This window comes from Natator depressus, chromosome 21 (genome assembly GCF_965152275.1).
Source record: "Natator depressus isolate rNatDep1 chromosome 21, rNatDep2.hap1, whole genome shotgun sequence".
NCBI lineage: Eukaryota > Metazoa > Chordata > Testudines > Cheloniidae > Natator > Natator depressus.
The window spans coordinates 577,816-605,734 of record NC_134254.1 but is presented as its reverse complement, the minus strand read 5'-3'; the positions used below and the strand labels follow the sequence as shown (position 1 = coordinate 605,734).

Genomic DNA, 27,919 nt, shown 5'->3' with positions numbered 1-27,919 from the left:
GTTGGCTGCGTGCGCTAGGTAGCCGCTGGGAGTGCCCAGCCAGGCACTGCTACTGCAAATCTCTGACTCAGAGCACTGGAGCGCACAAACACCTAAAATGGAGCACCCACAGGGACAACCATCTCGAAGAACCTCAGTTACTGCACAAGGTGAGTAACCTCATACTGGGATAGATGGACCATTGGTCTGACCCAATATGGCCATTCTTACATAAAAATTAATTATAATGATAAAGTTTAGTACAGAAACTCCCCAGGATGATGACCTCTTGAGATAGTGATGATATGAGATAAAGACCTTGGTAAAAAATGCGTTTTAAAAATCTTGGCCTATGAAACTTATATTTATATAAGTTTCCCAGTCACAAATCTAGCATTCGTGAGCGAAGTCACTAAAACATAGTCCAACAAACAAATGCTCTGGCCACTGTTGTTTGTCATGCCACTGTTTACTCCACCACTCCGTCCCCAATGTCCCTGTACCATCACCTTCTGCTGCCCACCTGCCACTGTGACCTCTGCAAGTCGGACTCTCGAGGTTCCACCCAGCTCTCAGTGATTTCAGCTCTCAGTGGGGGAACCTCGCTGCTAATGCAGGCTGGGCTGGCTCTTCCACAGAAACACTATCCCATTGCAGGTCTAAGCACTTAGACCTGATTATCAGTGATTTCAGCTCTAGTGGTCACTTAACAAACCAAAAGATTCTCTATAGAGCTGTAACAGGGTCGACCCCCCCTTTTCTTTGGCCAATAGTGCCTGAAAACACAGTTGTTTTCATGAAGGGGCACCCGTCTCTCCTGGATGGCCCTCTTTCTCTTGGTTAGGTGTGAGCCTGCTTTTCTTTTTTGGTCTTACATCAGGCTGGTGCCTGCCCTCACAAGCACCCCCTGGCCGCTTGTTCTCTCAGATGGTCTTTGGCACCTCAGCCCTCCAGCCGAACCGTACGCGCTGTCCCCCCTTCCGGGGTATACAGTCCAAGTTCTTTCTCAGCCCTGGTATGAGACCGTAGCTCAAAGGCTTCTTCCCTGAGGCTCTGCCTTTTTCATCCACCCAGTTGGGGCCCATCTTGGTAACCTCAGCTGGTGTCCTTTTCACAGGCCTCCCTGGGCTCAGTCTGAAACCAGTCTGGTACTCTCTCCTGGTCTGGCCAGGTCCTGAACTCAGTCCCCCTGGGCTTAGCCTACCGGCACTGGCCTTTTCATGGTCCTGCTGCTACTCTATCTAGCCAGCCAGGCACCTGGTCTTTGGCAGCCTTTGCTGGGCTGAGTTCTGTCTGGTGAGCTCTCTGCAGTGAGCTGCCTGCGGCCTGCTGCTTGTCTAGCCAGCCAGGCACCTGGCCCTCCCTAGTCAAGCTCCACACAGCAACTGGAGGCTCTGCTCTGCTGCACTTGTGTTTTATGTGGCCCTTCTGGCCCTTTATTGATCGCTCCAGCTGCCCTCTGATTGGCTGCTTTTCTGCAGCCACCTTAGACTGCCAGGAGGACTTCTCGCTGCTATATACTGGTGCAGGATGATTCAGGGCCACAAGGCCTCCAGCAGGGGGCCTCCAGACCTAGTTCACCATGCCACAGGAGCCTAATCAGCTCTATCTCTAAAGAGGAGAGAGGGGCAGGTCAAATAGTGGCTCTTAGGCAGAGTCCACACCACCAAGCAAAACACCTGTGCCTCACCATCATGCTCTCTCTTCACTAGGATATGACATCCAAACCTCCTGCTTAGGGAGTGCAGTTCAGTTGAGGGTGTTTAATTTGTAATGGAAGAGGTGTCGGGGCTCAAGCAATTTGTTATTTTCATAACTGGTGTGGCAAGCCCAGAGGTCCCAGGGCTATGAACTGCGAAGCCTAGAGTGCTGGGGCTCAGCCCTGTCAAGCCGTAGCACAAAGTAAGCATTGAGGGAGACCCCCTCATCAGGCAGGCTAAGTACAGTTCTGCTGCCCTTTACTCATACAATAAGGATAACAACATTTCATGACCCCCACATTCAATACTAATGTGATTTGTAACCCAGCACCAGCCAAAATTGATCAGTTGGGCAGCACAGCTCTGTTTGCTGGATACCTAGGCAGAATAGGTGTGTTCATGTCAATCCAGTCTGGTCCTGAAGCCTTTCCACACACCCCTGGCTCATTACTAGCTGTCAGGGGAGAGTTCATTGAGACCTGGCTTACAAATCATAATTTGAAATTATTAGGTAGGCCAATATAGCCGAAACAAATGCGCCGACATTGTTCATACTTTTCAAACCCATTATGCTTTCTCAGGTACAAGTATTTTCTCATATACTGTATATTATTTTATCTATTAATATATTTCAATTTCAATTCAAATTTCCAACCAACGACTAAATTGGCAACACTGCATGTAACTGTGGGGGTGTTGGGGAAATTTAGGGGGCTTGTAGGGAAATCCTTGAGCCCTAGAGTGCTGGGCAGCCGGTGGCATGGCCCCAGCCCAGAGTGCCAGGTGGGCAGGCAGCGTGGCCCCCAGCACTGGAGTGCTGGGGGTGGGTGGGCAGTGCGGCCTCAGAGTCCCAGGCCGCAGCCTGCTCCCCCTCTTCAGCCCAGCCCAGCCCAGCCCAGCCCAGCCATGGGGGAAGAGTGCCAGCAGGAGGGGGACTGGGGGCAGAGCATGGGTGGGACCACCATGCAGGGCTGTTTCGGGAGGCTCAGCCTCCCTTGGCCTGCGATAGCCGCCACCCATGATGCAGGTTAAGTTGAACAAGTGGAACTTTATTAAACCCTAAGCACTGATTTGTCCATGTGACCTCATTGCTTCCAGCCCAACTCCTCTCATTCCCTGTTTTCCTGGTATCCCCTCCATAACAATCCCTGCAGGGAACATGGGCCCTCTGACTCCAGTTCCACTTATTATGATTAATTTTTAATATAATCATTAAAAAACAAATAATTGATACCCAGACCCCTATCCTGTATCCCCTGGACCAGAGATTGCTAGCACATAGTTGAGTTGAAGTCTTGTCTTTACCACAGAATCTTCTGGTTGCATAGTCTTTGAGATAGTTTGGCCTCCTCAAGAGGCAACCACACCAGAAGTGACCTATCTCTGTCTCCCTGCTATCAAGTCTAGCAAACTCACTCTCTCTTTCAAGTCTCTGCCCTCTTGGTGTGGCCTCCGGATGGTACTCTGTCATTATGTGATAATTTGTGTATTTCTGTATGCTCGCTCTGGGTGTTGTCTCCTGGTTCATAGATGGCTCTTGTTCTTCAGATCACTTTGTGCCACTGTGGCTCTCACGACTCCTTGAGTCCACTCTGTCTCACTAATGTCTTTGTCCTTACAGGAGTACCTGTTATGGAGGAGAGACCATGAAAACATGGGCCCTCTGACTCCAATTCTACAGATCACGATACAACTCAGACTCTGTACTCTGCTCTGGATTTGGTCCTCTATTTATGAACTTAGTGTAACAACATAATCTTAAATATTTTGGGGTTTTTTCCCCCCCAGACATATACTGTGAAGACTCCTCCAAAATATAAATTGCAAAGAGAAAGCATGAATCCACTTTCAGAAGAAGACATGAAGAAAAAAAGAAAAGTACTTTTAGAGCTGGATACTCACTCAGATAGCTCAGAACACAATGACCTCCTGGTAAAAATTTCAAAATGAATAGCGCCTATCACTGTTTATTCTGTGTACATTCTTTGCCGTATCTCAGAATGTGTGTCTACCTTTCAGAGATATCATATACTGTACAAAATAAAAATATGTATGTGTGTGTATATTTAAGAAGTAACTCAGATTGTTCGTTTATGTGTACATAATTCTAGAACATGATCAGGGCACGTCTACAGAAACATTATTATATATTCAGTTAATCGTTTCAACTGCACTAAATTCTAATATCTCTGGAATTTGACTGAATGTTGTTGAATTCATCAGGATCTGTAGTAATTTTTTAAGATTCTTTTTTCATGATGGAATGTTAATAAATATGGTAGCATAGAAAACATATAGTTTATGATGTCTTTTGACTATGTAACATTCTTTTTCATTTAAGAGCATAGTCTCAGAGGAAGAAATGTTTAAAAAGCTGTACAAAAATTGTCCTCAAGCTTCTCGCTTATGTGTTACGACACCAAAAAAGGTATCTTCTTATCTTTACTTCAGATCAAACTACATACTTGAAAGATTTTGTTACAAAAATAAATGGATAGTTTTACTTTTGTTCTTAGATACCAACTCTGTCAACCATAAAGTCTCCTGGTGCTGCACTGAAACTTACAGCTATGAGAAAGATGCGAGAGACTGGATGGACTGCAGTTTCTAAAATGGACAGGAAAAAAAAAATGAAAGAAGCTGAAAAACTCTTTGCCTAAAATTAAACCTGAGCAATCAGTTATGAATTTTCTGTTCATGTAAAATCTTTTACAGTAGAATGTATTAATCCTCCACAGTTAACACTTGCAGCATATTACTGGTTTAGGGCTAAATCCTGGAAGTGCTATGTTTGTGGAACTCCTGTTGATTTCATTGTGGTTCCTTTGTTCCACCACAGCCTCCTCCTCCTCTGGAGGACTTTTCACATTGAGTTTACACCATCATAAAACATAAACCTGGGAATAAATTTGGCCCATTTAGGTTTTGAAAATTGATAGGAAAAAATAATGTATGGTGTGTTAAAATGGAAAAATATGTTGCAAAATTGTTTGAAGTCATTTAAATAACTTCAGTTTTTGTTCTTTTAAAGTTTACTTTCACTTTTGCAGTATCTTATCCATAAGAGTATTGTTTTATTATTATTGAGATTGTTGAACTACATTCACTTAATTGAGTACTTATATTTGAATTTACTTCTTTTTTGTTCTTTTGATGTGTTCTTTACAAATATTCTTTTAAAGTAGTTGGTTGAGGCAGTAGCCTGTTTTTCAGTTTGTAACAGTATTGAAACATTTAAGTGTTGAACTTCTAACAATATTGATTTAAATATTATTTCTTTTGCTTTTCAGGAATCTAGTTTTATAATAAATGCTATATGTAGACTTTGTTCTTTCAGATTACTGTGAACACACTTTCCAAATGTCATTAAACGGTTAATCTGAAAAAAGTTCAAGAAAGTGTTACACTAAATGCCTATCCATAAAATGATGAGCTCATCAGTAGTCAAGTTAGCACCAAACAGGTCTTAAAGCAAAAATGTTACTCATATTCAGATAGCAGAGAATTATCCAAATTATTCTTGTCAGGACTAACATCTTCTTCATTTAATGAGAATTTCCTTTTTTACAAAAATTGCACAGAGTAACTTAAAACAATATATGTTTTTTGGTATTTGATTAATTTCAGTTGCTCCAAAAATAGTACAGAGGCTTCAAAGCTTAAAAATAAAACTTCAGAGGAAAAAAAGGCAAATAATTTGATCTCTGAACGTAAATAGATCCACAAATATCAAGGAAAATTAAAAATCTTTGGATGAAACCTTGACCCCATAGAAGTTAATTGCAAAACTCCAATTGACTTCACTGGGACCAGGATTTAACTCGTATCTAGAAATTCTTACTATTAGTTTTCGTTTGTTTATATTATCATAGCACCTAGGATCATTAGTCATGAACTAGGACTCCATTATGCCAGGCACTGTGCAAACACAGAACCAAAAGGTGATCCCTGCCTGCAAATAGTTTATACTCTAAGTATAAGACAAGAAATAGATGGAGAAAAGCAAACAAACAGGTGAGTACATGGGGGGGGGGGTGTATTGCCTAAAAGAGGAGTTTAAGGAAGGCTTGAAAAGATAATTCAGTAGTTTTGTGGACGTTTATGGGGAGCTCCCCCCCCCCCCAACTGAGGAGCAGAATGGGAGAAAGCATAGAGGTGCTTGTTTGAAAATTTAACAAGTGTGGTATGGAGGCTGGTATCATAGGCTGATCAGAGGCAGGAACCAATATCTCAACAGTGAATGAGAGATAAGTACGTAAAAATCGTCATACTGGGTCACACCAATGGTCCATTTTAGCTCAGTATTCTGTTTTCTGACAGTGATCAGTGCCAGATGCTTCAGAGAGAGTGAACAAGGCAGAGCAAAAAGAAAAAAGAAAAGGAGTACTTGTGGCACCTTAGAGACTAACCAGTTTATTTGAGCATGAGCTTTCGTGAGCTACAGCTCACTTCATCGGATGCATAGCATATCGTGGAAACTGCAGAAGACATTATATACACACAGAGACCATGAAACAAAACTTCCTTCCACCCCACTGTCCTGCTGCTAACAGCTTATCTAAAGTGATCATCAAGTGATCATCAAGGAAGGCCATTTCCAGCACAAATCAAGGTTTTCTCATTCCCCCCCCCCCCCCACACACACACACACAGACACACATACAAACTCACTCTCCTGCTGGTAATAGCCCATCCCTCTTTGAAACCTCTCTTTATAATGCGCATGATAATCAAGGTGGGTCATTTCCAGCACTAATCCAGGTTTTCTCACCACCACCACCCCCCCCCACACACACACACACACCCCCTCCAAAAACCACACACACAAACTCACTCTCCTGCTGGCAATAGCTCATCTTACAATGTGCACAACAATAATCCAAGTTTAACCAGAACGTCTTGGGGGGGGGGGGGGGGGTTTGTAGGAAAAAAACAAGGGGAGATAGGCTACCTTGCATAATGACTTAGCCACTCCCAGTCTCTATTCAAGCCCAAATTAATAGTATCCAATTTGCAAATGAATTCCAATTCAGCAGTTTCTCGCTGGAGTCTGGATTTGAAGTTTTTTTGCTTTAAGATAGCGACCCTCATGTCTGTGATTGCGTGACCAGAGAGATTGAAGTGTTCTCCGACTGGTTTATGAATGTTATAATTCTTAACATCTGATTTGTGTCCATTTATTCTTTTACGTAGAGACTGTCCAGTTTGACCAATGTACATGGCAGAGGGGCATTGCTGGCACATGATGGCATATATCACATTGGTGGATGTGCAGGTGAACGAGCCTCTGATAGTGTGGCTGATGTTGTTAGGCCCTGTGATGGTGTTCCCTGAATAGATATGTGGGCACAGTTGGCAACGGGCTTTGTTGCAAGGATAGGTTCCTGGGTTAGTGGTTCTGTTGTGTGGTATGTGGTTGTTGGTGAGTATTCGCTTCAGGTTGGGGGGCTGTCTGTAGGCAAGGACTGGCCTTTCTCCCAAGATTTGTGAGAGTGTTGGGTCATCCTTCAGGATAGGTTGTAGATCCTTAATAATGCGTTGGAGGGGTTTTAGTTGGGGGCTGAAGGTGACGGCTAGTGGCGTTCTGTTATTTTCTTTGTTAGGCCTGTCCTGTAGTAGGTGACTTCTGGGAACTCTTCTGGCTCTATCAATCTGTTTCTTCACTTCCGCAGGTGGGTATTGTAGTTGTAAGAATGCTTGATAGAGATCTTGTAGGTGTTTGTCTCTGTCTGAGGGGTTGGAGCAAATGCGGTTGTATCGCAGAGCTTGGCTGTAGACGATGGATCGTGTGGTGTGGTCAGGGTGAAAGCTGGAGGCATGTAGGTAGGAATAGCGGTCAGTAGGTTTCCGGTATAGGGTGGTGTTGATGTGACCATCGTTTATTAGCACTGTAGTGTCCAGGAAGTGGATCTCATGTGTGGACTGGACCAGGCTGAGGTTGATGGTGGGATGGAAATTGTTGAAATCGTGGTGGAATTCCTCAAGGGCTTCTTTTCCATGGGTCCAGATGATGAAGATGTCATCAATATAGCGCAAGTAAAGTAGGGGCGTTAGGGGACGAGAGCTGAGGAAGCGTTGTTCTGAATCAGCCATAAAAATGTTGGCATACTGTGGGGCCATGCGGGCACCCATAGCAGTGCCGCTGATCTGAAGGTATACATTGTCCCCAAATGTAAAATAGTTATGGGTAAGGACAAAGTCACAAAGTTCAGCCACCAGGTTAGCCGTGACATTATCGGGGATAGTGTTCTTGATGGCTTGTAGTCCATCTTTGTGTGGAATGTTGGTGTAGAGGGCTTCTACATCCATAGTGGCCAGGATGGTGTTATCAGGAAGATCACCAATGGATTGTAGTTTCCTCAGGAAGTCAGTGGTGTCTCGAAGGTAGCTGGGAGTGCTGGTAGCGTAGGGCCTGAGGAGTGAGTCTACATAGCCGGACAATCCTGCTGTCAGGGTGCCAATGCCTGAGATGATGGGGCGTCCAGGATTTCCAGGTTTATGGATCTTGGGTAGTAGATAGAATATCCCAGGTCGGGGTTCCAGGGGTGTGTCTGTGTGGATTTGATCTTGCGCTTTTTCAGGAAGTTTCTTGAGCAGATGCTGTAGATGCTTTTGGTAACTCTCAGTGGGATCAGAGGGTAATGGCTTGTAGAAAGTGGACTGAGTGATCCATCCCCTGTTGTCCAATCTTAGCTTCTAGCAATTAAAGGTTTAAGGACACCCAGAGCATGGGGCTGAGTTCCTGAACATCTTGGTTAATAACCATTGATGAACCTATCCTCCATGAATTTATCTAATTCTTTTTTGAACCCAGCTGTACTTTTGGCCTTCACAGCATCCCTTGGTAACAAGTTCCACAGACTGACTGTGCAGTGTGTGAAGAAGTACTTCTTTATGGTTTTTTTAAAACCTGTTGCCTGGTTCTTGTGTTGACCCTTGATTCTTGTGTTATGTGAAGGAGTAAATAACACTTCCTTATTCACTTTCTACACACCATTCATGATTTTATAGACTTCTATCATATCCTCCTTTAGTCATCTCTTTTACAAGCTGAACAGTCCCAGTCTTTTGAATCTTTTCTCAGATGGAAGATCCATACCCCTAATATTTTTTGTTGCCCTTCTTTGTATTTTTCCCAATTCTAATATATCTTTTTTGAGATGAGATGACCAGAACTGCATGCAGTATTTAAGATATGGGTGGCATTATGATATTGTGGCATTGATATTTTCTGTCTTACTATCTATCACTTTCCTAATGATTCCTAACAGTGTTAGCTTTTTTGACTGCTGCACATCAAGCAAATGGCTTCAGGAAACTATCCACAATGACTCCAAGATGTCTTTCTTGAGTGGTAACAGCTAGTTTAGAACCCATCATTTTGTATGTATATTTGGGATTATGAAAAGGAGTACTTGTGGCATCTTAGAGACTAACAAATTTATTTGAGCATAAGCTTTTGTGAGGATTATGTTTTCCAATGTGCATTTATTTGCATTTATCAACACTGAATTTCATCTGCCATTTTGTTGTCCAGGCACCCAGGCGTATGAGATCCCTTTGTAATTCTTTGCGGTCAGCTTTGGACTTCACTATCTTGAGTAATTTTGTATCATCTGTAGACTTTGCCACCTCCCTTGTAGGGTGGTGATAGGCTGTGAAGTGTAGACAAGTAGCCTTTCTTTGATGCTTTAGAGGAGGAGGAGCCAATGGAGGGATGCAAAGAGAGAGTTGACATGGTGAAAGTGAAGGGCTAGGAAAATGATATTGGTAGAAGCATTCTGAATGCATATGAGCAGGGCAAGGCCAGAGAGAAGGCTCTTGCAGTAATTGTGATGGAAGATGATGAGAGCCGAGACCAGAGTTTTAGCCTTGAAGGTGGATAGGAAAGTCTGTGTCTTATGGCTTTTCTACACTGGCAATTTACAGTGTTGCAACTTTCTCGCTCAGGTCTCGTGGAGGTGATTTTTTAGAGCACTGGGGGAAAGCTCTCTCCCAGCGCTGTGCTGTGCCCATACAAGCCACATTAAAGCACTGCTGCGGAAGCGCTTTAGCGTTGCCAGTGTAGACTTGCTCTTAGAGATGTTATGCAGAAAGAATCTGCAAGTTTTAGACACAGCCTGGTTGTGAGGACCTAGAGACAGGTTTGAATCAAATACAACACATGGGTTATGGGCCTGAGTGGCAAGGAAGATGCTGCTGTTGTCTGCAGTTAATCAAAACTCCCACTGATTTCACTGGGATCGTGATTTCACTCTGTGTCTAGAAGTTAGGCTACAAACTTTGGTCCTGATATATTGGCTATTGAGCAATGACGCCTATGTCACTATAACTGTTCCAGTGCATATAGCTGAAGCAGATAAACGTTGAACAGAGGGGGATTTAAAATATCTTCAGAATATTGTGACTGGAATATAGGGGGTGTCGCAGCTTCTGAGAAGTCAGGATCATTTGTAGACAGGTTCTTTTTTTACAGGAAAGTAGTGACTTGACACAAACACAGAATATTGTGTTCTATTCTAGTTTTTTTCAGTATGTATATTTTTTAACAGATATATTAGAAGGCAATGCACAGCCCTCTTATAACACAGACAACAGCTGTTTACCAGAGACTGTTCTCTCTAAATACTGTAAAACTCTCTGTGTTAACCTTTGCCAAATACATTAATTGCTTTTTTAGAACCATGTATGTGGGCTGTGACTCAAAATCAACTATTCTACTGCAATCACTTAGTTTGTTGACAGTCAAAACCACCTGTGGATATGGATATTAGTATTGATACATCTGTAGCTGCTTTGCAACAAAAAATTAATTCCCCCCTCTTAAATATAAGATGTGAAATCCTGGCCCTATTAGTTTTGCCATTGACTTTAATGGGGCCCAGATTTCACCCAGGGCTCCAAGTATCTGCTATTAATTACCATTTCATTTCAAAACAGCCAATTTCAAGTTTTCAGTGCTGCCATTTTTGTTCTGTTCAGCAACAGTGGTACCTAAATTCAGAGACCATTTTAAAATGTGAACCTTAATTACTCACTGAGCTTGCTAGGGAACTAAGAATAGTGGTTGGCCCGTCTCTTTTATGACCCAGTTATAAATCCATGCATTTCAAAATTTTGCAGCAGTAAGATTAAGATTTAAAATCCATGTTTAACCTTTACTAATCATTTTCATGTTTTTGCTATATCCCTGCATACCAGGAATGTGAATGCTTGCCTGCCTAGGAGAAAGGATTAATCCAGTGTTGCAATGAGACTTCATATGAGAAATGAATTATATCTTCAGTATAACTGAGCATGTATAACCGAACATATACAAGTAGCATTATATTAATCAGTATATTGGGCATGAAACTGAAGCTGTGGGGAAGAGTGGCATACACAGAGTATGGAGCAGTAGACTGGGACTCAGGAGACCTGGGACTTATTCCTGCTCTGCCACAGTCCTGCTAAGTGACCTTGCGTGAGTCACTTCACCTCTCTGTGATTGTTTCCCCATCATTAAAATGGGGATAACAATACTTGCCTCCTTTGTGAAGTGCATTAAGGTCTATTGATTAAGAGCTAGTATAATTATTAATATTGTAATAAAATGCTACTTAAAAACAAATGTTACAACGAATTAAAGAGAGTGCTCTATACTACTGGCATTATTACTACATTATGAGTGTTGTGGTGGTGGCTGAAATCTATCAAAGGTTGGGGAAAGTCCTTTTTCATTTTCACCAGATAAAATTTCAAGTGTGAACTTCCCAGGTCTGGAGCCAAATGGTAAGTATTCAGCTTGAAGCTCATCATCGTCCAATACAGTCATATTGGGGTTATAAATCCTTGGTGCATCATATAGTCCTCCTGATATCATCAGTGTGTCGTCCGGAGTAGTGTATATGTCAGCTGTAAAATATTGAAAGCATTATTAAAGTACTCTGGGGAGAAATGTAGCATATTCAAGCAAATCACAAGGCCTAAAATCGATGTATTCACATTGAACTACTATTTTGTGTATATGTGGATTGACTGTATATGTTAAAGTAAAAATGGAAACATAAAAAAGCGTCATTGTTCCAGGCACTAATCCAGATAGCATAGGAGGCAAATGAAAAATAGCAAATGAAAAATTGGCGAATCTACTTCTTTATAATCTGTGTTTTGGTTTGTACATTCTTCAGGTAGTAAAGTGGTAGAAATTATCTGTTTCTAACAAATTGTGAAGCTGATCAGGATATTAGTAAAATAACCTTTAATAAAAGAAGTAATAGAAGTACCAGAAAACACTGAAAGAATGCCAGGTTGTTTTGGGTGAGTGGTATTAAAAAAGAGGGGGTATGATAAATGTAGAAGTACTTTGACAAATCTTCACATGTTTTAACAGGGAATATTTTCTCAGTCAAGACCTGAGTGAGAGACCACCCAGATGTGTCATTTTAATACAGGATTTTATTAAATCCTTAATTGCCAGCCAGTTGCCCTTTCAGTAGTCCATGAAAGATGTTATAGTAAGTACAAAAATATTACTATTATTACATGGAAATGCGGGTTTATTTGTATCCATTTAGTCAGGAAAATAGAATATTTTTAAAGGTTATAATTTATAATACTGAAGCATTTAACTATTGAAGCATTGATGCATTTTCCTGTGCATTTTTATTTAAGTTTTTAGACTAAATGCTTGGTTATCCCAGATCCGTGTTATCTGTCCAGTCCCATTCAATTCAAGAAAATTGTATTATTCTACCATTATCTGCAAGAAGTATAATCAGCACAAGCATATCTCTAGCTGTCGTTTTCCCAATGCTTGTATGTATTAGCCATACAAAGAAGTATTTGGATGATTCTCTGTCAATGGCTTTTTAATTCAAATTTATATTAGTGATTCTGTTGACATCAATTTATTAGGCATATTTGTGATTCACCTCCTTTAACTCTCAGCTAATTTATACCTGAAGTACATACACATTATACATTTGTTATACTACATTTTATTTTGTGAAGTTAATCCACCTAACCAGTTCTTGGGAGGATATAGCCTTTCAGAACCTGATCTCTAAAGCATCTCACCAACTAGAGATAGGCACAGTTTGAAAACGATAACCCCAGCGTACCTCCAGATACTAAATAATTACTTGTTTTCAGTAAGTGACCCTAATTACCAATGCAAAATTCTGATAAAATGAATTACCAAATTTATTATCCAAAAATAAGTTGCTGGTGTTGTCTCATTTGCATTTGTCACCACTCCTGTAGTCAGTAGAAGACAAAACAATGATACAAAACAAGGACTAGAGATAAAAATAGTTTGTTCTGGGGACTGTCTCATTAATGCGTCCCGATTGTAAGCTAAACAAATAAACATCTTGGAAGATTTCCAGATTTATTTGTAGGATAGTGTGCCAGTACAAAGGATTCTTTGGCTTGTTACAATGTCATCAGCAGCTCTGAAGATTCTCTCTAATTATACACTGTGGCAAGATTAACAAGCAGATTTTTGTCAAAACTGTCACTGGCTGTCTTTTCAGTTCCCACTTCATTTAAAGTTATGAAACTGTAAGCCTTCCATTAAATGATATATGCTCCAAGGGATGTAAGCCAAGATTCTGTAACAAAAGGCCCATGGTACCCATATGCTTTTTTGCTTTCATAAATGACAAATATTGTTTACTGCTGTGGAAGCACTGGTGCTAAAGTTGACATTGGGTGGGTGTGCATATCATGCATTCTTTGGCCTTGTCTTTACTGCTAAAAAAGTTGTTTTACCTTGGGGTAACTAAAGCTACCTTGATATAAACACACAGTAAAAATGGGGCACTTTGGTTTTACTGCAAGATAAACTAGGTGAGGTCAATGCCAGATGGGGGTATAATGCTAACCTCTCTAGTTTATCTTGCAATAAAACTAAAGTGCCCTGTTTTTATTGTGGTTCCAGTCTGAATTTGGCTAGCTGTTTTAAGCAGCATCTAAAGATGCAGATACGTGCCTGATGGATTTTTTTAAAGCCCCTAGGCACGTTAGGTGTCTAAATACCTTTGGAAATCTGGCCCTCCGTGTTTAAGGATTTTTCATTGTTGCTATTTCATTTAACATAATTAATTTCATTTAAACAAAACAAACACATAAATAAATTTTAAGTATAATAATATACACTGTCGGTCAAATTCCAGTTTCAAAACCTGCCTGCCTAATTGTTGACAACAGTTCATAGAATATCAGGGTTGGAAGGGACCTCAGGAGGTCATCTAGTCCAACCCCCTGCTCAAAGCAGGGCCAATCCCCAATTTTTGCCCCAGATCCCTAAATGGCCCCCTCAAGGATTGAACTCACAACCCTGGATTTAGCAGGCCAATGCTCAAACCACTGAGGTATCCCTCCCCCCACTTGTAATTGGAAAAGATGGTAAGTTCTCAGTTTCTGCCCAAAAGTCACATCTTCGGCAGGTGTAAATTGGTGTATTTCCACTGAAATATTTGGAACGATACTGCTTTACAACCACTGAAGATCTGGCACTTAGACCATTGTGTAGCACTACTTTACACCAGTGGTTCTCAATCCGTGGCCTATGGGCTGCTTGCAGCCCAATCAGCACATAGCTGCGGCCCGTGTGACACCCTCAGGGCCACACAGATAGTATATATATTGTGTGGATGAAGGCCGCATAACACGTAGAGAGCTGCTTTACAGTGTCAAAAAATTACCACCTTCTTCCTCAGGGGTTGCTGCCTTTCTTTACTGGGGGAAGTGGTTGCCTTGAATAAACAATTTGTAATGTGCACATATAGAATGCACGTTTGTTTATATGATACATCTTATTAAAAATATGCCAACCTGTTTCAGAAGAGGTGTCATATAGTGGGTGATGGGAATACTGATCTCTTCTCTTCCTGTACTTATCAAGACTGCATATGACAATTGCTAGAACAGCAAATGTGAGGATGCTGCTGAAAATAATGATCAGAATGGCCTCTGAATTCCTTAGATGAATTCCTCCTGTTTCAATAAAATCATTTAGAAAGTTGTTCTTATTTCACAGCTACAAAAACAACAAATCTCAATCTTTAGGTTTCAGTATGGCAATACAGAAGGTTTTCATGTGCTAAGTATTAAGGAGATTCAAATTCTAACCTCTCTGTTAAAAAACCTCCCTAAAATAGATTTGAACTGCCTTAACCTCCAAGCTGCCATGGGGCAACCTAACAGCAACACACCCAAGATGCTGTGTTTATTCAAATGAGTCTTGTAGTAAAGTCTGGTTATTTTATTATTATTGTGGTGAATTTTCAAAGTAAATGTTTTAGTTTGGGTTTGACCCTCCCAGGTTTACTGTAAATATATGACAGCAGATCAAAGATATAGCACATGGTCAAAATTTATAAAATCAGGGTACATAAAGTTAGTCAACTAAATCCATACTTAGGTGCCTAAATTAAAATGACCTGATTTTCACAGGGGCTGAGGACCTGCAGCTTGCACTGAAGGCAATAGGAATTGTGGGTGGTGAGCCATCTGAAAATCAGGTCATTTTGATGTAAGGGCCTAAAAAAGGATATAGTTATCTAACGTTAAGCCACCACACTTTAAAATGTTGGCTTACGTGATGATTTGTCTTTGTTATGTTGCTAGCATAGATCCCCAATACCTGTTCCATCAACCTGTGCCTACTTTTCAGAAGGCATGGGTGGCCCTCTTTCTCATACTCTTTGACAACTTGGCTCAGCATGTCTCTTTGTTTCTGTCCTTTCCTGTCTCTGCTTTCCACCTTCTCATCTTGAATTTTTTCTTTTCTGTGTAATTTTCAATCTTTGGTTTTCCATTAAAAATTTTTTTCCTTCCCCTCCCAGAAAGACTCCTTCTCCTCAAGTCCTCCACTCAACAGAAGTTACACACTTTTGGGCATCCAATGATAGCTCTTGCAGCTGAACTGAGTTCACGGGAACAGAGAAGAGAAACTTTAGCTGATGGTCTGTTCCCAGGGCCTGGGGCCCTGAACACGTAAGGTGGGGGGGGGGGAGGAATGTTGGTGCCCTGAAAGCAGCCAATACCTGATACTTGTTGACACATTTGTTGTGTGTACATGATGAACCCCAATGCCATTGCTTCTTTCCAACAGCTGGGTGCACACAGTGAACTAGTCTGACACCGCAGGTTAGGAAATGCTGCCATAGAATCTAATGACACTTACCTGAAGCCTGTGTTATAGGAACTGAATCCAAAGCTTTGCTAGTATGTAGTTGTGTGGCTGTAGAAGACTGAGCTGTTGGTTTCAATGTGACTGAGGACATTCTGGGATTAGAATCTTTATCAGTTGCTTGATTAAAGGTTGAAACTGTAGGTGATGTCACAACAGTGTTGAATCTAATAGTAATATCTGAAGGGCTGCTATTGTCTGTGTTGGGGGGATGTAGAGTGCTTCGTGCAAAATGTGACAAAGTTGTTAAAGCCAATGAACTAGTTATCTTTGCTGGCGCAGTAATTGTATTCCAACTGGCATTTATATTCTGCACTGTGGTTGTATTAACTGCTTCTTTATCTGAAATGGTGGACATTACAATGCTTCTAGATATGGTTGTATTTCCAGATTCATTGGATGTTGCTTCTGTTTGCATGCCTTCGTTCACAGGGGGAGGTTGATCTGCAGCCTGAACAGAAAACTTCACTACTATATGACAAATCAAAAGGAGCTTGACACCCGCAAGTTGTGTTCCATCCATTATGGCTTCTCACTCTTTCTGCTCAGCTGAAGATTTACCCTTCTCTATGCAAATATACAAACAAACAAAGCCATGAAGATAAGCAAAATAGATTAGCTTAGTACCTGTGGGCTAGTTCCTGCAGGAGTTTTGGGTGATGGCTGTGACAGTAGCTGGGCTTTATTACTTGGGATTTGAGGGCTTGCTTTTCTACACAGGGCCACTCAGGAAAGTAAATATGAATTAAGGTAGTAAAGTTAAAATGAATTAAGGTGTGAAGTTAAAGCAAATATTCTGCAATATTCACTTAAAATTTACGGTTTCTGCAAATGTTCTTGTCAGTAATATTCACTGTTACCAGTGAACTTATTTTCTAGATTTGCAGAAAACAAGCTGTGGGGGTTGAGGGGGGGAGGTTTGAAGGAAAACACAGCTGAAGCCAATTTTGTTACAAGTGTGAATGAATATTAATGGCAAATTGTTTGCAGTACTCAGCTAGTTTCTGTGTTTACCATGAGTTCCTGTTAAAATATTTAAATGTCAATCACTGTAGTTTCTATTATCACCTATAAGCCTTTTTTTAAGCATGGAAAATTGGAATATTACCTATTATTGCAAAATTATTAGCTTGTTTTTATTGCTTTAGCCCAGAATGCCAGTATTTTTGGATTTAGATATCAGTTGTTTGTTTTGGTTTTGTCAAACAATAGAATAAAGTAGAGTTGATACAGTACCTGACACAACACTACACATTGTAAGTCAAACCAAAAAGTTGTCGTGATAACTGCAAAGAAACCCCAAATTTACAGACTCCAAGTGAAATATCAAAAACTTTCGGAACTTAAAACTACAGTGCAAACCAAGCGTGTCCAAGTATTTCCGGGTGAGTCGTAGCTGTGAGCTGACATTAATGACGCAGTTACATTCCACACACTTTGTATTCTGTGCTTTAGTACTCAAAATAAGTGGAATTTTTAAATGCCATATGGAAATATCAAATCAGAACAAATTTTATCAAAATAATACTTTCAGAACTCACCTAACCTATGAAACACGGTGGCACTTGTACCTGCAGGTAGTTCTGAGTAACAGATACACTGTCGTGGCATGTTCCTGTTTATTCAGATTCTGGAATACACTCCGTTGAGGGCAGGGTGAAACACTGAGATGTCTCTATGGTAACCAGTGGAGTTGCAGTGGAGTTTTGCGATTAGTCAGAGATAACTGCACTAGGGTTGGGTTCACCTGTTTATGAATCTAGCAAGGTCACATTACAGAGAGGTGTGTGTGTCACGCTAGTAGTTACCAATAACTTAATTTCACAATAGTTTTAAAAAGCAGCTTTTGCAGACCTAGAGACAATTTTAGACTCTTGTAAAGAATATATGTAGCAATCCCTTCAAATGTTTTCCCTCAGAAGTGGTGTAGGTGTTTAAATCTTCTTGCTAATAGCAATACCATTCTCTGATCAGAAATAGTGAGTTTTAGAAAACCTGTCAGACGTGCACTATAGTTACAAAGGAGTACTTGTGGCACCTTAGAGACTAACAAATTTATTTGAGCATAAGCTTTTGTGAGCTACAGCTCACTTCATTGGATGCATTGAGCTGTAGCTCACGAAAGCTTATGCTCAGATAAATTTGTTAGTCTCTAAGGTGCCACAAGTACTCCCTCTCTTTTTGTGAATACAGACTAACACGGCTGCTACTCTGAAAGCTATAGTTACAGTAAAGGACAAATTAAACCCAGAACAAAGATAATACTCAATGCAACTTCTGAATACAAAAGGACTAAAAAAAAAAAAAAATTAAGGTACAGGAATTAAATGAAAGTAATAAAACAAGACCCAGGAAAAGTGAAGCTCCATTATCCCTATACTCCAGGGGCTCTTTCCTTCCTGTGAGTGTCAGTATTCTACCCAATTCTTGACTGCCCATTTCTTCAGCTGAAGCAGATTTCTCGGCTTTCTCTTTGTCTCTAATCGCCTGTGTCTTTGGATTCGCATTTCTTGGAGATCAACAGTAAAAATTCAGAATTGGGGAAGGATATGAATTTGATGATCTGCAATGTCTTTTCCATCTTTCACTCCTATGTTACTCTGAAGAAGATGCAGAGATGAAAATCCTGATTCTCATTTACATTAAGATCACTTTACACCACTGATAGCATGAAGGGGCTTTAAGATGGGAATAAATTATATTTAATATAAAAGAAAATCAATCTCAGAATCGTTAGGTGAGCTGGTGCTTGTAGGCTGGAAGTAAAAAGCAGATTTGACTGCATGTTCTCTTATTGGGCTAAGTTCTGCTGTCTCTGATCCTGAAGCCAAAGGAACAACTCTGGGTTTAGGACAGTGTCAGTGGTGGTAGGTTTTTCCCCAGAGTGATTGTCCTGTTTTCAAGGCCTGTTTTCTTCTCTTTATCCATCTCATATGCTAGCTCTCTGGGAGAAACACAAGTTCATCACAGAGCATGAAGTCTTTTGGGGGGCAGGTTTCATCCATATATCTACCTTGGATTCTGGAACTAAATCAGCCCTTTTCATTCTGAAAAACTTTCCTGCAAAAAGGCCACTGCTCTTGGCTCACTCTCTCACAGTAGCACTATTAATATCTTGGATGCAAAAGAAAAGGAAAAATGAACTTACCAGTAGAATCCCCTTCCTGATTTACGAGAACATCCCTTACCTGTGCTAGAATAAAGTACTAAATCTCCTCAAGCCTATTAACTGACTGAACGTAATAATTGTTTTGGCAACACTCACAGGTAGGTAAATCATTAACGTGCCATTTTGCATTCACAGTACAAGTGGAAAAGAGGACCTTTTGTTTTCCCAGGTAGTTTAGGTCAAACTGTGGCACCTGAAAAGCAGTGGCAAAAAATCATATCTGGATAGATTTGGATAGATAAAGGGCTGACATGCTACAAAATGACTGGCAAATTTTGACTCTCACAATGTTCCTTGAAAACTCACATAACAGATTGTAATTAAAACAACTTGTGAACAGCAGTCCAGTTGAAACAAACACATGAAATCCAGAATGGCCAAAGCAAAACATATTTTGCTATGTTTGTTAACAACTACATTCAGCAAAGCAGGCTGAAGACAAGTTTGGAAAGTTACTTATTTTATAATAAAACCCAATTTGAATAAAAGTTGGTGTTTTTCTTTTACAGAGACAGTAATGTAAGTTTCCTACCATTACATTATTTTGTAGACAAAGTTTTTCAAATAAATGTTAGTAATTGCATTTCAGTTCAGAATAGTTCATGGGGCATAGGTAACCTAAAAATGGAGCATGCCTAAATTGTCACAGAGGGAAAGGCATAGAGTGCTTCCAAAGCTCTAAGACACCCACTTTCCATTGTTCAACAGCTTGTTTTTTAGTTTGTTAAAAGGCAACAAAATTAAAGAGAAATTTGTTTACACATTGTACAAATAATTTGTAGAACTTAATGCCACAAGATGTCATTGAAACCAAGATCTTAGCAGGATAAAAAGGGATTAAACATTTATATGGATACAGAATACATCCACCGTTGCATTACACGGGTTAAGAACAGCCATACTGGGTCAGACCAGTAGTCCATCTGGCCCAGCATCCTGTCTTCTGACAGTGGCCAATGCCAGGTGCTTCAAAGGGAATGAGCAGAACAGGTAATCATCAGGTGATCCATCCTGTGTTGCACATTCCCAGCTTCTGGCAAACAGAGGCTAGGGACACTTCAGAGCATGGTTTTGCATCCTCGCCCATCCTGGCTAAAGGCCACTTATGGACCTAACCTCCCATGAATTTATCTAGTTCTTTTTTGAACCCTGTTATATTCTTGGCCTTCACAACATCCTCTGGCAAAGAGTTCCACAGCTTGACCTCTGCATTAGATATACTTCCTTTTGATTTACTAACGTGGATTAGGAAGAAGCTTCACCTATGGGCAGATTTCTCCCTAATTACCCACTAAGTGACAGGTTTCAGAGTAACAGCCGTGTTAGTCTGTATTCGCAAAAAGAAAAGGAGTACTTGTGGCACCTTAGAGACTAACCAATTTATTTGAGCATAAGTTTTCGTGAGCTACAGCTCACTTCATCGGATGCATACTGTGGAAAGAACAGAAGATCTTTTTATACACACAAACCATGAGTTCTTGCACATTCCTCTGTAACATTTGGTGTTGGTCACTGTCGGAGATGGGACTGGACTACATGGACCCCAGTCTGATCCAGTCTAGGGATTCTTGTGTTTCTAATCCATTGAAACATGTAATTGCCTGTTTTTAATAGATATAATTAATTTCTCATTGTAAGGAATCAGCATAAATAATAAGGCTGAGTAGTGTAAGTATGAGATACTGACTAGACAGGGAGTTGGAAATTAATGAAAGTATCACTCAGGGACATCACAGATTAACAATTCTACAATAAAGAAATGTTGTAATCTTAGGAGTCAAGAAACCTTTCTTAGGGGAATTTTGCTCTTTTTCATATTATGATGGGGTATATGCCCCCCACAGTTAGTGAAATGGTTAATGTGGGTCTGCCAGGCTAATTAATCCATGTTGTTGCAACTGAAGCATGGGCCAGACCCAATTACAGATGAGTCGCAACTTTAGAATGAGTTAGGTGGTTAATATAAAGAGGGGAAGCACAGACTACTAGACCGAGGCTTCAGGGATAAATTCTGCAGTCATTCTTTACAAGATTTCCAGTTGTATCTGAAGGCAAGACAGCAGATAGAAGGGTAAGGGGCAATCCTGGCCTCCAATACCTGTATCTGCCTCTGATTTCTAGTTCTGAAAGAGAGATGAACATTCATTGGTACTTCCAGCTTGCCCTTCAGAAAGGGGTGTAGTGTCCTCTCCTCCCCAAACACATGTGCACACAAAATATTCAAAGATAGGACACATTCCACTGAAGTTCAATGGCTTTTATGAAGAGAGGGGGTCAAACTGCAAGTACCTTGAGATTAGTGCATAAGAGCAATAGAACTTCACAGACTCAGCCTTCTCTTAGGACAGATTCATGTGCAGCAAGAATGGTTTATTGATAGCAGATCTAAATACATGCTAAAATTACAGTTGTGATCAGTGATGAAAAGTTGGGTAGACAAGGCTAAAACCTCAGTTCCAGTCATTCTGGCTGCACACAGTGCTCTGTTCTGTATAAACAACAATAATTAAGCGGACTATGTTGTATTTTCAATATCTAAATGGAGATCGTTATCATATGCTATGCAACGAAGAGAGAGTATTAGTGTTGAAATCTTTGGTTGGTAAGGAAATACTGCAGCTAATCCTGGAAGCAGAGGAGCAGAACTGTGGTCTGTGAATCTTTTGATTACAAAAGATTAGAGCTAGAAGGAAACATTAGAAGAGATTACTCTGAGAGCCTGCGATGGACAAATGGACTTTGAAAATTCATCAGCCACAAACATTTTAAATGTGAAAGCTAATGTGTCTATCTCTTTGCTAGGATCTTATTTCCCTTTGTCACTGGAGCTCTGCATTGGGATGATACTGGCAATGATTCCTGCACCATAACTGTGGTCCTGTTCCTAACATTTTTCTTCCGCTCAATCACCTAAACTATCCCAGTACTTTGGGATCTAGCTGTCTTGTTCCTAAATGTTGGCTTTGTCTCCAATTCCAGTATTATCTGCAAACATGGAGATTTTTTTAAATTCCAAAACCCAGAATCTTACATGTAGTAGTAAGAACAGATTTACTCACACAAATGTATGGGCTAGCCCACTCATAACACCTACAAAGTTTTCCGTCATTGCCTCCTCTTGTTAAGCTAGCTTTCCATCTGCCTCCTTCCTCCCACTTGATATTCTCTTTCCTGACTCTATCTTGACATTAGGCATTGGTCTCTGTTGTAGATCCTTGTCAAATGATTCAGTGTATGTATAGAATGTCTCTGGCCTACCAGAATCTTTCTGACAATCCTGCATACCAAACCACATATTTTTACCCCTTATTTGGTTCCTTCCATTATGATCACCCATAACATTTCTTGTGTAGCAGCAGCACAGACGGCTTTCACTTCATGAAAATGTAGATTACTGATGTCAGAGAACTAATTGTTTTGGTTAGCAGAAAGGCTAGAGATAAATAATTCACTGTGTGACTGACTGTCACTGAATGCAGCTGAGAGCTCGAGGGCTGCAGTGGCACATTGAGAATCTGTATAACTGAGCAGGCACCAGGTCAACAGTGGGTCAGGAGGAGAAATGGATCGATAGGAGTCTTAAGAGTGAACTCTGGATTCTACTGGACTATTCAGGGAGACACTTGCAAAAGCAGCCTTGTGAACTTAAGGAAATGTTCTTAGACTATAGTGGCAGGAATCAGTGAGGCAGTCAGACAGGGACCTAGCTACAGTGAGAGGATCCCCAAGTTTAGACAGAGGCCCAGGGTGAAAGGGAACTACACAGTCCAGTGCACAAGGGAAGGCTGCACACCATCAGTTTAATGACTTATGTAAGTCACTGGAGAAAACAGCAGACTTATATCCTGTCTGATGAGGCCTCTGGTACCTCAGTGGTACAGGCAGAGAATTGAGCCCAATGGTGGCAAGGTTGAAAAAGTCACTAGTCAGGACACTGAGTTGCAATGAACAAATGTACCACAGAAATACCACCAGGCATAGTGATGAATTATGCTCCACTGCCTTCATACACCATGCCAGATTCTGTGCAATGGCTCCCTGTAGCACTGAATTTATTCATGGAGTTCAAGCCCAAAAGGCCATTAGATTATCTAGTCTGTCTGTATAACACAGGGCAAAGAATTTCACCAAATTATCCCTGTATGGAGACCAATAACGTGTTTGGCATCCATTCTTGTTACAAAGACATCAAGAGACGAAGAATCCACCACTTTCCTTGGTAGTTTGTTCCAATGGTTAATCATTCTCCCAATTAAAAATGTATGCCTTATTTTTAATTTGAATGGTTCTGGCTTTAGCTTTGAGCCATCAAATCACCTCCATACTCCTACTCACTGCTCCCTGTTTCTACATCCAAGGGTTGCATTAGATTTTTTTTGCCACAGTGTCAAACTGAGAACTTAGGTTGCATTGTTTGTCCACTGTGTCTCCTTTTCAGAGTCACTGCTTTCCAGGAACAGTCCTCCATTCTGTAGGAGACATTTGTTCCTAGATTTCTGACTTTGCATCTGGCTATATTAAAACACATTTGTTTGAAAGGGACCAACTTTCCAAGTGATCCAGATCACGCTGTGTGACTGCCCTGTCTTCATCATTGTTTGCCATTCCACCAATTTTTGTGTTATCTGCAAATTTTATCATTAATGGTTCTTTTTACTTTTACTTCCAGCTCATTGATGAAACTGTAGAAAGCAGTAGGCTTAGACAAATCCATTTGGAACCTCTCTAGACACACCCTCCATTTGATGGCGATACCCAACTGACGACTGCTGTTAGTGTTGCTAATGCTGCTGTTCTTGGAGAATCTGTGCATTCTGCACCAGCATAGATTATTGATTCAGCACACCTCAGGTTACTCCTAAAGAAGGACTGTAGGCTCGATTCAGTGGCGAAGGCTCAGCAAAGGTTTATTGTCGACAAGGCACAGTATCAGAGCCCCACGTACCAAGCTGCAGGTTCACCAATGAATGGATGCGAGTGACAAGGTAGCTGCTTAATCAATGTAATATTGTCCCCTAGGACAATACAAAACTGCCCCTCCTGTGACTTCTCCTTTTATACAATGATACAAACAAGTTACGTATTACATTCCAGATGTTATTAGTTACTATCCTTGCACTTGTACCTTTATAGTTCAAACAAAACATCCTCATCCATTATTCTGTCATTACCTCCTTACTTTATGTGGGGTCTGTGTGTTCCTGTACCATTCTCTTTAAGAATGTGTTTATGTAGTTAGTTGAAAGGTATGTGTGTTCCTGTATCATCCTCTCAAAAATGTGTTTACATTGCTAGCTAATACCTAGTGTTACTATTCTCGCAAGACTTACTTTGGTTCACACTTTTAGGTACACCAAGGATTCCTGAAAGGCCTACAACTACTACTGTCTGGGGTTGTTCAATTAGTTCTTAATTCAGTTAACACTTGCTTTACTGATACTGCATAGTGCTAATTTGTTAATCAGAATGTAGAAGGGATTTTATGCTACCCTTAGCTGTATGTTTATGACAACCTCAGAGTTACAAACTGACTGGTCAACCATTTGGAACCAGAAGTATGCAATCAGGCAGCAGCAGAGACCCTCCCCAAAAAAAAAGAAAAGAAAAGAAAGAAAGCAAATACTGTGTTGAGCAGTACTGTGTTAAATGTAAACTATTACAAAAATAAAGGGGAAGTTTAAAAAAAAAAGATTTGGCAAGGTAAGGAAACTGTTTCTGTGCTTGTTTTGTTTAAATTAAGATGGTTAAAAGCAGCATTTTTTTCTTGAGAGTAGAGTATCAAAGCTATATTTAGTCCATGTTCAGTTGCAAATTTGAAAGAACAACCATAGTGTTTTGTTCAGAGTTATGAACAGCCTGTATTCCTGAGGTGTTTGTAACTCTGAGATTCTACTGTACCTTTATCGACCAAATGCATAATCTCATAAAAAATGAGGTCAAACAAACCTGATTTGATCTATTTTCCCTAAAATCATATTGACTGCGATTAACTAGGTTCCCATCCTTTAATTCTTTATTGATCAAATCTTGAATCAGCTTTTCCATTATTTTTCCCAGGATTGCTGGGAAGCCAGCCAGGTTACTGCTTACCTGGATCCTCTTGTTTGACCTTTACAGTACTGCTACAACATTAGCATCTTCCAGTTTTTTGGAATTTCCCCAGTATTCCAAGATTTATTTAAAAATTAACTTTAGCGGGCCAGAGATCTTCTCAGCCAACACTTTTGGGACTCTTGGGTACAAGTTATCGAGGCCTGCTGATTTAAAAATATTTATCCCTAATACATGCTGTTTAACTGTCTCCTCAGTTACTAATGGACTGGAAAGTACTCAATCCTCCATATAGGATACCAGTATATCATCCTTCTTTCCAAATACAGAACAGAAATATTTATTGACTACTTCTGTCTTTTCTGCATTGCTATTAACAAATGTACTGTCTCCATCTAGGAATGGGTCTACGCCATTGTTAGGATTTCTTTTGTTCCATACTAAAAAAACTCCTCCGTGTTGTCCTTGGCCCTGTCAGCAAGGGATTTTTCCCTGATTTCATTAGTTTCCTTTATCTATTTTCTGCACTTTATTACTTCCAATTTAAATTGATTGCTACTTGATTTCCCTTTTTTCCATTTGTTTATATATTTTTAATTGATGTCTTTATTTCCCCTCTAAACCAGGATGGGCTTTTAACCCAAGTTTTCCTCTTTGGTGACTGTAGAATTGTGGCTCTTTTGGACACGTAATGAACTCTTCTTAAGCAACTACCAATTTTCATTCATATTTTTGTGTCTAAAGGTTTTCTCCCAGTAAGTTTCACTCATAATATTCTTCAGCTTTGGAAAATTACCCCTTTTGAAGTGCTTAGTGTATACCTTTCGGGTTGGGTGTGTCCTCTGTTTGCTCATGCTAAATATAAACAGCATGTAATATGGTGAGGGCACATTAATTCCTTATCCACTGGGTTCCTCATGTCAGGACCAACAGATACAAGCACAACCCCAACAGCCTGGAGTCCTATATGTAAAGGACTTTGAGATCTGTGGGTGAAAGGCACTAGTTGTTCCCCAACTGCACCCTTTGCAGGTATTCTGGGAAGGTGACGTGTCAGATGCCAGTGCTTTGACTTATGCAGGACTGGAAGAGGGACTCTGGATAGGACAGGTGTCTATGCAGTTCTTGCATCTCACTGGATTTTATCTCCCCCTTACCACATTTTGGAGGAAGTATGTTTTCTCTTGCATTGACCTTTTCTATCCTTTCTGGATCTCAATAGAAACTCCAGTCTCCTTGTGCATGCTTGTAAATATTAGATTTTCTCAGGCAGGAAGTTATTCCCTGAGACTAGTTTTATGCACATACACTCACCTGTATAAAATATATGTACACGCACAAACAGTATATCTAGTTCCATTTTAATTATATCAGGACAAGAAAAAGTTAAATAGTAATAGTAGCAAAATATCAGTATTATAATTTTACTGCTGAGGCAGCATGGACAGATGTTACCGAGAGTACAATTAATCTACACTCATACCCTTAAGCCAGAAAGAGTCATACCTAATTCTTGGCAGGTTATATAAAGAAACCCATTATTAGAGACCCTGAGAAATGAGGTGGGAGGAGTAAAATGTGTTTTTTCTGACATTATGGTATCACTGAAGGACTACCGCAGAACAAAGAGACACGTACTGCAGTCTGAAGTCATGGCAGTGAGGCAACCTAATGTGCCAGCGAGTGGAGTAGCTTGGCACTAGTCTGGGCTAATTGGATTCCTCCTGCCCAAATCACTGTGTGCTCACCAAAGTCAAGTTAATCTTAATTGTATTGTATTTCTCATGTCCATGTAAATGGAGAACGGGGCTGTTGCTATGTGACATGTTTTGGATCAGATTCATGAAAACTTAACAGCAGCTAGTGGTTACTGAGGATGTGTCTGGGATGCTAACAGTGGAGTAAGAACCAGAGAAGCTCAAAGGGCAAAATAAATGAGATGGGAAGGCAAGTTGGCTCCTGATGAAGCAGGAGAGGGCAACAGCCCTACTATAAATGAGAATGCACACGTTTCATCGAGGCCAACTCACATGCAGCCACGCAACCCCCTTAGCCACCCAGAGTGCTTCCCCAGTATCTGTCCACTCTCCACTGGCACCTGAGCACTCCCATTTCTAGACATTCTCCAGACATAAATATTCAATATGGTGCTTCTAGCCATGCTGCATATAGCTGTTTCTAGAGACTTGATTCCCATTGGATATGACTAATTTTGAGTCAATTGTTGCCATCAATCTTTTGCAAAATAGGTTCAATGCCCAAATCATTTCTATATCTGCTTGTGTGGGTAGATGAAAACTCCTCTTCCCATGTGAAATGGTGGAGTGACTGAGGGAATTTTTTCAAATTAGCTACAGTTTGAATCTTATTCATTTTGGACTAGATTCACAAAAGGACTTAGGCCTCTAACTGCCATTTTAGGCACCTGTATTCCAGAATGAAGCCCCACTGGGATTCACAACCCCATAATCTGCCACTGAAGCCAGTAAGTGTCACAACTTGCTTGGCACCTAAATTTTTGCAGTAAGCATTCTCTATGTGCCTACATTTCTGCATGTGCACTGCAGCCCTACCCCAGACCTCTGGATACCTAAGCCCCAGAACGATGCATGAGCTGGGGGAATTTAGGCATTCCTCTGCCTAAGTTGCCTGTGGGGATTGATCCACCAAGTGTGGTCATAGCTCATCTACTAAATTGGATCTCTATAGGGGATGCAAAATGGCCGGGTGGCAGAGAGGACCTCCCTCATAACTTTCAGCTCGCTGGTTAGAGTAGTCAACTGGGATGTTGTGAGATACATCGTCCCTCCCCCCACCCCACCCCCATTCAAGTCCCCCCTC

At 40.7% G+C, this 27,919-nt stretch overlaps 2 protein-coding genes across 2 annotated transcripts in view; one reads left to right on the top strand and one right to left on the bottom strand.

The window, feature by feature from the left end:
* The window catches only part of SYCP1 (synaptonemal complex protein 1), a 69,962-nt gene extending 65,012 nt beyond the window's left edge, over positions 1–4,950 (top strand). Inside the window, exons 29-31 of the mRNA XM_074936011.1 lie at positions 3,468–3,611; positions 4,021–4,107; positions 4,196–4,950. Coding sequence (XP_074792112.1) covers positions 3,468–3,611; positions 4,021–4,107; positions 4,196–4,339 — 375 coding nt within the window. The 3' untranslated portion in view covers positions 4,340–4,950. The remainder of the gene's footprint in view (positions 1–3,467; positions 3,612–4,020; positions 4,108–4,195) is intronic.
* Positions 4,951–9,769: 4,819 nt separating this feature from the next.
* LOC141975662 (uncharacterized) lies at positions 9,770–19,022 on the bottom strand. The gene is made up of 4 exons (XM_074936214.1): positions 19,007–19,022; positions 15,853–16,309; positions 14,499–14,660; positions 9,770–11,573 (listed from the first exon to the last, which is right to left on the bottom strand). Exons 2-4 carry the CDS (start codon positions 16,274–16,276, stop codon positions 11,341–11,343), a joined length of 819 nt encoding a protein of 272 aa, XP_074792315.1. The 5' UTR covers positions 16,277–16,309; positions 19,007–19,022; the 3' UTR covers positions 9,770–11,340.
* Between the last annotated feature and the right edge of the window lie 8,897 nt (positions 19,023–27,919).

What these genes read in the sequence shown, in the direction of transcription:
- LOC141975662 (XM_074936214.1), bottom strand. Translation starts at nt 16,276, where the DNA reads ATGCAAACAGAAGCAACATCCAATGAATCTGGAAATACAACCATATCT. An exon ending in TCCTATAACACAGGCTTCAG is followed by an intron (nt 14,661 to 15,852) that starts GTAAGTGTCATT and finishes TTATTGAAACAG; the next exon opens with GAGGAATTCATCTAAGGAAT. An exon ending in TGACACCTCTTCTGAAACAG is followed by an intron (nt 11,574 to 14,498) that starts GTTGGCATATTT and finishes AATATTTTACAG; the next exon opens with CTGACATATACACTACTCCG.